Here is a 12,598-nt window from a genome sequence, read left to right on the forward strand (position 1 = left end):
AATCGTGACACACACGTCAGCAATCGTCGCATACACTTCAACCAATAAGAATTTGGCGGGGGAGGGTCATGGCAGAAGTGCATTGTGGGTCATGGAATGCTAACTGCTATATGCTACTGCCGTAGCTATTAAAATGGGTAATTTCATCGTTGGAGGTAACTTATAAAAACTGAGAAGGGCTGAACAAAAATGGCACCGAAAAGGAAATCATGTACTGCAGATTACACAGTATGAAATATTATTATTTGTCTCTTTCGCGGAAGAGACAAAGAAAATGTCAGCAATCGTCACACACCCGTTACCCATAAGAATTCGGCGGTGGAGGGTCATGGCAGAAGTGCATTGTAGATCATGGAATGCTTACTGTTATATGCTATATGCTACTGCCGTAGCTATTAAAATGGATCATTTCATCGCTGGCGGTAACTTATAAAAACTGAGAAGGGGTGAACAAAAATGGCATCGAAAAGGAAATAATGTACTGCAGAGTACAAGTTGGACGTAGTGAAATATGCAGCAGAAAACCACAAGAGGAAGCGGCGCATACCTTTGGAGTTGGCAGAGTTGTTTAGAAGCGACATCGAGGAAGAAGATTTCATGGGATTTATCGTTTAGGAGTGACAGATTGTTTGGTAAACGTATAGCATGTTCTATACGTTATAGTTATTTGAATAACTCTTACCATAATATGTTACGTTAACATACCAGGCACCTTCTCAGTTGGTTATTTATGCGTCATATATCCATCCATCCATCCATTTTCTACCGCTTATTGCACTTATTCAGCCTGTTGTTCACTATTCTTTTTATATTTTGAATTGCCTTTCAAATGTGTATTCTTGGTGTTGGATTTTATCAAATAAATTTATACTCCAGTGCATGTTTTTTTCCTTCTTTATTATGCATTTTCGGCCGGTGCGACGTATACTCCGGAGCGATTTATATTCTGAAAAATAAGGTACGTTTGTACGGGCAAAAATGCAACTCTTCTAAATCCAATCCACCTTTCACACAGGTGACAAGGTGTTGCCAAAGGATTTGACACACTATGTGGTGCCTGATGTTGGGGTCGTGGTCGATTACTTGGAGATCTTGGAGTTAAGAGAGGTGCAGGGCATCGTCTTCACCCAGACAGCCTGCCAGGCTGTACAGCGCAGCAAAGGACGCAGGTACATACACTTTATTCTTTTCCAAACCAAGTATTGCTTTTGTTTTTCTGTACATCTTGTACATAGTCTTAAAGCCGGAGTCTTCAGCTAAAATTGACTAAGGTGAGTTGATTAAAACTTTAAACACTGTAAAGGTGCAAATGTCATATAGCCCTAAATAATATCAAACAAACTGACCTATATTATATCATTAGCTATGATACTGCACATGTCTTGATTGTTTTAATAGTATTTATCAACACAATGAACTTGGCACCTACATTGAGACTGAAAGAAAATCGGACCGCATTTTTTATCAATAAAGGTGCAGCTTATGCTTTCCTGCGATTTTAACAAACTTTGAAAAAAATGAAAATCCCTCAAATACCAAAATATGTGCATTGTCTTTTATATCTGTAGTCCAATCAATGGCTAAGGATACACATTCAGCCCTCTGAACAAGGGCATCAAGCTGCAACACTATATCTTCTGTTAAAGGGGAACATTATCACAATTTCAAAAGGTTTAAAAACAATAAAAATCAGTTCCCAGTGGCTTGTTGTATTTTTTTAAATTTTTTTCAAAATTTTACCGGTCCCAGAATATCCCCAAATAAAGCGTTAAAGTGCCTTATTTTCGCTATCTTCGAAACCACTATCCATTTCCCTGTGATGTCATACAGGGCTGCCAATACAAACAACATGGGGGTTACCACAGCAAGATATAGCAACATTAGCTCGGATTCAGACTCGGATTTCAGCGGCTTAAGCGATTCAACAGATTACGCATGTATTGAAACAGATGGTCGGAGTATGGAGGCAGATAGCGAAAACGAAATTGAAGAAGAAATTGAAGCTATTGAGCGAATAGCTATTGACGCTATTCGGCCATAGCGTGGGTGTACCTAACTAAGTGGCCCATAGCATGGCTGCCTTATTAGCATCGCCGGTAAAATGTGCAGACCAAACGATCAGGACTTTCGCATCTTGTGACACTGGAGCAACTTAAATCCGTCGATTGGTAAGTGTTTGTTTCGCATCAAATGTGGGTATCTAGTTTCAAATGTACATACAGCTAGCGTAAATAACAGGTTAGCATCGATTAGCGTAGCATGTTAGCATCGATTAGCTGGCAGTCATGCCGTGACCAAATATGTCTGATTAGCACATAAGTCAACAACATCAACAAAACTCACCTTTGTGATTGCGTTGACTTAATCTTTGCAAATGCATCTGCAGGTTATCCATACATCTCTGTGCCATGTCTGTCTTAGCATCGCCGGTCAAATGTGAAGATACTCTGGTACATTCAATGGGGGTCTGGCGGCAGATTTCTTGCCAGTGGTGCAACTTGAATCCCTCCCTGTTAGTGTTGTTACAGCCTCCGACAACACACCGACGAGGCATGATGTCTCCAAGGTTCCAAAAATAGTCGAAAAAACGGAAAATAACAGAGCTGAGACCCGGTGTTTGTAATGTGAAAATGAATACGGCGGGTGTGTTACCTCGGTGACGTCACGTTCTGACGTCATCGCTAAAAGACCGATAAACAGAAAGGCGTTTAATTTGCCAAAATTCACCCATTTAGAGTTCGGAAATCGGTTAAAAAAATACATGGTCTTTTTTTCTGCAACATCAAGGTATATATTGTTGCTTGCATAGGTTTGGTGATAATGTTCACCTTTAAAGTTTCTCATTTTCTTGTTATTGTTGTAGCGGACATTAAGATTTGTCACACAATTTCTCTTTTCGTTTATCTTCAAGGTATCAACTGGAGCATTAAAGCACTCTTACGCAATTCTGCTGTCAGTGAAAGACATTTTGTGTTGCACCAAAATCTGTACACTCGTGACTCTTGTACATCTTTGATAGTGGCCTCTAAGCTCATTGTTTTTTTTGCGCACTTAAGAATTCTCTATGTTTGTGTACGTTTTATTTTGAAGCATTTTGTTTGAAAATGTCCTTACTGCTTCCTTCCTTAGTTGTGTTACTTGCGGTAAGTTGTTTTCTCTCAATCGTTGCCCTAGTCATGGGCTGAGTTTTCATTGCAGTTGTTCGCAACATGAAAGCAGTATTTCAAAACATTTCGACAAAGTACATTTGCGAGTTGTAGGCGTTTCATTAAAGGGTTGCATCCTGAGCCTTAATTCTCACAAAATCTCGTCCCACGAGACTCCTCTTTGAGACGCTTTGCTATTCCAATGTTTTTGGAGCTGTGATTACAATTTCAACCACAACTGTTGCCGTGGTTGTCAATAGAAGAAGAAGGCAGCGGGTGATCGCTCAAAGACAACGTCATTACGTATGACAGCGGCCACAAACAAGGGATTTTTCGGAGAGAATTGTGAACAAAGAATTCACTGACAAATTGTGGTATAAAGGGCCCCTTCAACATTGTTCGGGCTTCTGGGTCGGCCTCTATTGCCGGGAAGGGACCTGTGAGACAGTACTTTGCATGCCTGTTAAAAAAATTTGCATTACATTTAACCCTTGTGTAATGTTCATATTCTTGTTACTCAGCCAGCGTTTGTGGGTTAGATGGACCCGGCATTAAAAACCACAAAATGCAACGGGTCCATCAGACCCACAAACCCTGGCTGAGTAACAACAATATGAACGTTGCACGGAAAATTTGTCTGCCAGTTTTTACATCCCACAGGGATTCTTCTTTTGTGTTCTGCACCTGCAGTTCCCACACAAGGTTGCAACATTGTTTGTCAACACTGTCTGCTCTCATTTTCTCGCACATTTGACCCTCTGATCTGTGTACCTACACTCTGTCCTCCTCCTGTCTAGGCCTGCTTTGTGTGTGGGTGGGTGCGTATGGTACACAGAACATCAATTTCCACACTTCTATTATCCCCGGGTCCAGTGGACCCGGGCATCTTACATGTAATAGAAATGTGTAGGGAGATGTATCGTGTGGTCATTAAATATGTATTCTGATATATTTCTTTACAGAAAATAACCCAAAGTCAGTGAGTCTCAGTTTGAAAAATTAATTAATTGTATAATTTTTCTTTTAATAAAAAATGAAAACAGGTCCCACAGACCTGAACAAAGGTGTTATCCATCCATTTTCTACCGCTTATTCCCTTTTAGGGTCGCGGGGGGAGCTGGCGCCTATCTCAGCTACAATAGGGCGGAAGGCGGGTACACCATGGACAAGTCGCTACTTCATCGCAGGGCCAACACAGATAGACAGACAACATTCACACTCACATTCACACACTAGGGCCAATTTCACATTCACAGTCACATTCACACACTAGGGACAATTTAGTGTTGCCAATCAACCTATCATAATGAACTAAAATTACAATTATAATAATGTTAGAAAATTATCTACAAAAAAAAACAAATCAGTGGTATATTATGAGGAACATGCAAGTGTCAAAAAGTCAGCCAAAAAGGTTGGTGGATGGGAATACATCTACAAGTAAACTATAGTGTAGAAATGCACCCAATTGCAGGAAATGTAGACAGTCTCAATGTTCAAAATTTTGTTTCGGGGTTTGTGCGGCAACCCTTTGTGCTGATAGAATTTTTACTCTCTTTTTTTCAACGTTCCTCTTTTTTCCTTGCTCACATCCCTGTATTGTGAAACTGCAGCATAATATTAACAGCCTGTTCTTTGCATGTATGTTTGTTGACATTTATATGATTTATTTTATGTCTTTTATATATATATATATATATATATATATATATATATATATATATATATATATATATGTTTGTGTGTGTGTGTGTGTGTGTATATATATTTGTATATATATATATATATATATATATATACATATATATGTAAATAGATGTAAATATGAATACATTGTTAACATGTGACTAAAGTCATCATTTGTGTTGTAAATATGAACACATCGTTATTAACATGTGACTAAAGTCATCATTTGTGTTGCACTTTGTGTTGTTATTATTATTATTGGCTTTTATCTAGTTTGCAATTTGTCTGTATTGTTATTATCATTATTATCGACTCATTTTTGCCTTATTATTTTTATTTTCCTGTTTTAATGATGTTGGATCCGTGTTGTTGTTTTGTTGGGGACAAGTGTTGTAAATTAGCTTTGGCTACAAACACTATGATGCATACATTGGACAAAAGTTTCAGATGTCTATGTTTTTTGTATCTGTCCCTATTTCAAATAAACCTTTAATAATAATACACACACACACACACACATATATATATATATATATATATATATATATATATATATATATATATATATATATATATATATATAGTCGTGGTCAAACGTTTACATACACTTGTGAAGGACATAATGTCATGGCTGTTTTGAGTTTCCAACAATTTCTACAACTCTTTTTCGTGATAGAGTGATTATCTCAAGTGCTTAGCGCGGGTCCGTGTTTGGAGCGGAGCACATACTAGTTTGTCACAAAAAACTTTTATATCATTACTTAAAATTGTTTTATATTTTAATTGTTTTTATCCTGTAAAGCATCTTTGAGTGCTCAGAAAAGCGCTATATCAAATAAAATGTATTATTATTATTATTATTATAATTCTGAGTGTTGGGTTTCAGCAGCACAAGGGTGCATTCACTCTTTAGTTAAAGTTAAAGTACCAATGATTGCCACACACACACTAGGTGTGGTGAAATGTGTCCTCTGCATTTGACCCATCCCCTTGTTCACCCCTTGGGAGATGAGGGGAACAGTGGGCAGCAGCTGTGGCCGCGCCCGGGAATCATTTGTGGTGATCTAACTAACCCCCAATTTCAACCAGTGATGCTGAGTGTCAAGAAGGGAGGCAATGGGTCCCATTTTTATAGGGCTCTGTGTAGGGCTGGACGATATGGCCTTTTATTAATATCTCAATATTTTTAGGCCATATCGCGATACACTATATATATCTCAATATTTTGCCTTAGCCTTGAATTAACACTTGATACATATAATCACAGCAGTATGATGAATCTATGTGTCTACATTAAAACATTTTTCTTCATACTGCATTAATATATGCTCATTCTAAACTTTAATGCAGAGAGGGAAATCACAACTAAGTCAATTGATCAAAACTGTATTTATTAAACAGTTATTAAACAGTGGCACAAACATTCATGTCATTTCCAAAACGGAAAGTGCAAGATTGTCAGAGACATTTTAAAACAAGCTGGAAGTGCACTTTTGTGAATGATGTCATCAAGATGACATATCAAAACAACACTTTATACAAAAGGTGCACCAGATTATAAGGCGTATTAAAGGGATTGTATTATGTTTTTTTTTGTCTATATTAAAACACTTCCTTGTGGTCTGTATACATTGTAAAGGTGATTATTTTGTCAAAATGTTGCTTGGATTATGTTTACAGACCATCTTCAAACCGCTTTCTGGCCGTCTCTTTAGAATGCGCCGTTTTGTGGGAGGTCGTAATTACGTGACTCCCTTTTTACAGCGTCTTCGCCCCGCCATCTTTGTTGTACTGGTAGTTATTAGATTTTCTATAGCGAGTGTACTGAACGATAAAAGTTAGATCCGTACGCTACTTAATATTAGCATTTTCAACAGCGGAGGATGAATGCCGCACAACAAGAGGATGGAGAAAAAAAAAGGAGTTTATTAACTACATCAACAAACTACAATGGCGGACCCGCTCTAAGCATTTTGGATAAACTTTTACTATACATGGATAATCTGCTGATGTCAGTTGAACACGCGTCATCCTGCTGTCCACTTGTATCTATTATGTGTGACTGCCATTTACTGGTCACACTAATCATTATACCATGTACAAAATAAAATTGCTTCGAGGTCCGTAAGAACAACCAGAATGCGGACTGTCGATTTTTGAGAAAATTAAAGGATTATAAGTGCGCCTTATTGTGCGAAATATACGATACTTGCTTAAAAAATAGTATTAGAGCTTTGGCATAGCAAGGCCACGCACACACACAGTCTTGTAAAAAAGTGGCGAAAGGTCAAGCTCATTATATCAAAGCTCTGCTGATGAAGCTAAAAGAAATTTGGCCTGTGACTGGAAACGCATATCTCCACCACAAACTTCCAGGAGTGCTGTTGACAAGCTTGATGGATATTGTAGAAATAAGGAGTCCCTCATGACTCTGGGTTTCATTCTAATTTGGTGTAGTTTTCTGCTTACTATGCTGTTCTAAAATATTGCATCATTAATATGATGAAGTTTCACTTTTTGTAATGGTAGGTGGGCATAGTTGAAGAGTTTATGCTAATGTTATAGTGTGTCTGGATTGCAGGCATCGATTCCTTTGAACACATGAGAACAAGATGTGTTACTGTGTATCAGTGATACTGATACACAATTTATCTTGTACATTTAAATAAATCGCATTACAAAGTACTTTACATAGTATAGTGTGATGTTCTATTTGGCCTCTGTTTGCCACATCCAAGGGACAAATTTTTGTTGACCTCTACAAAAACATACAGTGGTACCTCTGTTATTGTTAGTAAACGGTTCTGAAAGTTCCAAAGAAGATTGAATTGTGTGAAAAACTAATCCTTTTTTTCTGTAAGAAATAGTTAAATGTAATTAATATGTTTCTGACATCCAAAACATACTATGGAAAATAAATTATATTTTACATGCAAAAAACTATGTGAAATACATACAAATGAGGAATGTAATTATGTGGTATTACTTTTATACAGTCGTGGTCAAACGTTTACATACACTTGTGAAGGACATAATGTCATGACTGTCTTCAGTTTCCAATCATTTCTAAAATTCTTATTTTTTGTGATAGAGTGATTGGAGCACATAGTTGTTGGTCACAAAAAAAAATCTTGAAGTTTGGTTCTTTTATGAATTCATAATGGGTCTACTGAAAATGTGACCAAATCAGCGGGTCAAAAGTATACATACAGCAACATACATTATCAATTTTGGTGATGTAGAAAAGTTACAATCAAATCAAATTAGCTTCATTGCATGGCCTCTTAACTTCATGTGAGTGATTATGATTGACGACGCCTGTTGACTTCTCCGAACTCATTTAAATAGGGCTCATGTGAAGCAGTCATTAGACTCGGTTACAAACGCGACAATGGGAAAGTCACAGGAACTTAGCACAGATCTGAAAAAAACGAATCATTGACTTGAACAAGTCAGGAAGGTCACTTGGAGCCATTTCAAAGCAGCTTAAGGTCCCAAGAGCAACTGTGCAGACAATTGTTCGTAAGTGTAAAGTGCATGGCACAGTTTTGTCATTGCCACGTTCAGGAAGAAAACTTAAGCTATCACCTGCTGCTGAGGGAAAATTGATCAGGATGATCAAGAGACAACCGAGAACCACCAAAAACAGGTCTGCAATGAATAGTAAGCTGCTGGAACACAGGTGTCCGGGTACACAGTTAAGCGTGTTTTGCATCGCCATGTACTGAGAGGCTACCATGCAAGAAGAAAGCCCTTGCTCCAGAAGCAATCGTCTAAAGTTTGCTGCTGATCACATGGACAAAGATAAGACCTTCTGGAGGAAAAGTTCTGTGGTGAGATGAAACAAAAATGGAGCTGTTTGGCCACAATACCCAGCAATATGATTGGAGGACAAAAAGTGAGGCCTTTAATCCCACGAACACCATCCCTACCATCAAGCATTAATTTTACTTTTTGAAACTGATACCTATAATTTCCGATATTACATTTTAAAGAATTTATCGGCCGATAATATCTGCGGGTCGATATTATCGGACATCTCTACCCCAAACACATGTTAAAAGTAGTAAAGGAAGGGCTAAATCAGGCTACAATTAAGGTTTTAAAATGGCCTTCCCAAAGTCCTAACTTCAACTCCATTGAGAACATGTGGACAATGCTGAAGAAACAAGTCCATGTCAGAAAACTAACAAACTTTGCTGAACTGCACCAATTTTGTCAAGAGGCGTGGTCAAACAATCAACCAGAAGCTTGCCAGAAGCTTGTGGGTGGCTACCAAAAGCGCCTTATTGCAGTGAAACCTGCCAAGGGACATGTAAGCAAATATTAACATTGCTGTATGTATACTTTTGACCCGGCAGATTTGGTCACACTTTCAGTAGACTCATAAAAAATTCATTAAAGAACCAAACTTCATGAATGTTTTTTGTGACAAACAGGTATGTGCTCCAATCACTCTATCAAAAAAAAAAAAATAAGAGTTGTAGAAATTGGAAACTCAAGACAGCCATGACATTAAGTTGTTTGCAAGTGTATGTAAACTTTTGACCAAGACTGTTTATATTGATGACTTGTTGACGAAGATGGTAAGGATGGAAGGAACGGAAGAGACACACAAACACCAATTTTGATGTTATTGTCTATTTCGCACAATTGGCCGTGACGCATGTGCATATAATTTTTCAAAAGATATACATCCATCCATTTTCTACCGCTTGTCCCTTTCTGGATCGCGAGGGCACGGGAGGGATCTCAGCTGTATTCGGATGCAAGGCGTGGTACACCTTAAACAATTAAAGGCCTACTGAAACCCACTACTACCGACCACGCAGTCTGATAGTTTATATATCAATGATGAAATATTAACATTGCAATACATGCCAATACGGCCGGTTTAGTTCACTAAATTACAATTTTAAATTTCCCGCGGAGTTTCCTGTTGAAAACGTCGCGTATGATGACGCGTGCACGTGACGTCTCGAGTTGGAGGGGACATACTAGCCCAGCACCACTTACGGCTAAAAGTGATCTCTTTTCATTGCGCAATTACACAGTATTTTGGACATCTGTGTTGCTGAATCTTTTGCAATTTGTTCAATTAATAATGGAGAAGTCAAAGTACAAAGATGGAGGTGGGAAGCTTTTAGCCTTTAGCCACACAAACACACGGTGTTTCCTTGTTTAAAATTCCCAGAGGTGAAGCTTTACTATGGATCAGAGCGGTCTAGTGAACATGGATCCCGACTACATGTCAACCGGCAGTTTTCGGTGAGAAAATTGTGTTAATAAGTCGCCTCTTACCGGAGATCAGCGGAGCTTCTGTCCTGCTGCAGCTTCGTGACTTCCCTCAGAGACTGGCGTCAACACACCTCTTGCCACACCCCTCCGACTATCAGGTACTATTTAACTCACTAAAACACTAGCAACACAATGGAAAGATAAGGGATTTCCCAGAATTATCCTAGTAAATGTGTCTAAAAACATCTGAATCGCTCCCAATGCCAACGCCTTTTTTTTTGTTTTTTTTTGTAGTCCTTCACTCTAAATTTCCTCATCCACACATTTTTCATCCTCGCTCAAATTAATGGGGAAATTGTCGCTTTCTCGGTCCGAATAGCTCTTGCTGCTGGAGGCTCACATTATAAACAATGTGAGGAGCCCTACAACCCGTGACGTCACGAGCACATCGTCTGATACTTCCGGTACAGGCAAGGCTTTTTTATTAGCGACCAAAAGTTGCGAACTTTATCGTCGATGTTCTCTACTAAATCCTTTCAGCAAAAATATGGCAATATCGCGAAATGATCAAGTATGACACATAGAATGGACCTGCTATCCCCGTATAAGTAAGAAAATCTCATTTCAGTAGGCCTTCAAACTTTATGCATTTATTTAGATACAAATCTTTGTGTTATAATTAGTTATCAGTATCAACAGTTAGCTTTTTCCTTGTTACATTATGCATTGTTGATCTATTTTTCCATTTTTGCACTTTATTGTATTTCTACAATGTGTCTCTTGCCAACAAAAATCTAGCCTTTTGGCGCAAATGGCGTCTGGTAACAATTTGGGCAACTCTGGTGTATTTATTTCAAAGAGACAAACTGTTACCAAACAATGAAAGAGTGTCTCCTGGCTCTGTCTTAGCATTATCACTAGTTAATGCTAGTCAAAGGCTGGTCTGCATGCTTGTGAAGGTGCCCTGGATGTCTGGATCTCTGCTCCTGCAGTGAATACCTTTTTTGACCTTTCACGTTTGATTACTGAGAAAATCCATAACGGATTAAATATTTCCTGTAGAACGAAATATGGTAGATGTCCAGATTTATTTGTGACGAGTCACAAAATTAGGTACACTAACCTACTCTGCGATAGATACAGAGCTGCATAACAAAACCTTGCTTTTACCAGCATTTATATTTCTGCATGTGTATGCCACATGTTGATAAAAGTAATACATTATTTTTATGGCCTTATCGCGATACACGATATATATCTCGATATTTTGCCTTAGCCTGGATTTAAACTTGATACATATAATCACAGCAGTATGATGATTCTCTGTGTCTACATTTAAACATTCTTGTTTATTAATATATGCTCATTTTAAACTTTCATGCAGAGAAGGAAATAACAACTAAGTCAATTGACCAAAAGTGTATTTCTTAAACAGTTATTAAGCACTGGCACAAACATTCATGTCATTTCAAAACAGAAAGTGCAAGATTGTCAGAGACATTATAAAACAAGCTATGAGTGCACTTTTGTGCATGTCCCTAAGATGACATATAAAAAAAACACTAGATTAAAGTGTACCTTTTGTCCAGAACGCCACTACACTAGTCTAAAACAAATAAAGTGAACTTTAGTTCATGATATCACGCAAGATATTTCAATAAGTGTCAAATAAAAATGAGCTGCATAATAGGAAATCAAATAGTGTATGTCCTTTGCAATGTAGTAGTTTACTTGGGACATTATCTCCTTTTGTTGTTTTTTTTTCATACAGTGTTGATTTAGAAATGGTTGCTTCGGCATGTTTTGGATGTGGCACCGAACGGAGATGTTGACATGCAGTTTCAAGCATTCTTCATTCTCTAGAGGGTGACTTTTTAAATTATGATACATATTAGCAGTAACTTTACTTTTGGTAGCAACGTTTGTGACCCTCACTTGACAAATTAAAGTTTGTCTGTCCTACATATTCCCACTTGAAGCCAAACCACCACCAGACGATGGACCCCCTGCTGTTTTTCTTGGGAATTCATTCTTCCTTCATTTGTTACCAGATTCGCACCTTCTTTCTCTCGTATTACCACTCGCTCGGCTCTGTTAGCATCACAGCTAAGGTTACCCATGCTGCTACCTCTCTGCTCCACGTATATCGATATATCGCCCAGCCCTACATTATCCTACTTTATCTTGTTTTTACTCAAACCACATTGTGCTTGACAAAACCATCTCACGTAAAATGCTATGCTATGCACAAATAAACATGGAAGTATTTATTTTATAAATGTCAGAGAAACAAGATTGAATGACATGGAAACTTCAGACAGCAGTCTGGTGTAATTCGCTCAGAAGATGGGATTAGAGGGGCTGGTCGACACAGTATGTCCAAGAATGACTACAAGTGTGCATCCGTCAAAATGACGTCACAAATGGCCGGCTGTTGAAAAAATACTCCAAAACATAGTGGATAAGGAAGAAATTATTACATTTTAGGGTTGATCTGAACCGACATCTGGATGCAGGCCTTTTTTTCT

At 38.1% G+C, this 12,598-nt stretch overlaps 1 protein-coding gene across 1 annotated transcript in view; it reads left to right on the forward strand.

The window, feature by feature from the left end:
* dis3l (DIS3 like exosome 3'-5' exoribonuclease) overlaps positions 1-12,598 on the forward strand; it is an 83,035-nt gene that overhangs the window by 9,484 nt on the left and 60,953 nt on the right. The window contains exon 2 of the mRNA XM_061887456.1: positions 1,016-1,169. Coding sequence (XP_061743440.1) covers positions 1,016-1,169 — 154 coding nt within the window. The remainder of the gene's footprint in view (positions 1-1,015; positions 1,170-12,598) is intronic.

Source organism: Nerophis ophidion, linkage group LG25, assembly GCF_033978795.1.
Source record: "Nerophis ophidion isolate RoL-2023_Sa linkage group LG25, RoL_Noph_v1.0, whole genome shotgun sequence".
NCBI lineage: Eukaryota > Metazoa > Chordata > Actinopteri > Syngnathiformes > Syngnathidae > Nerophis > Nerophis ophidion.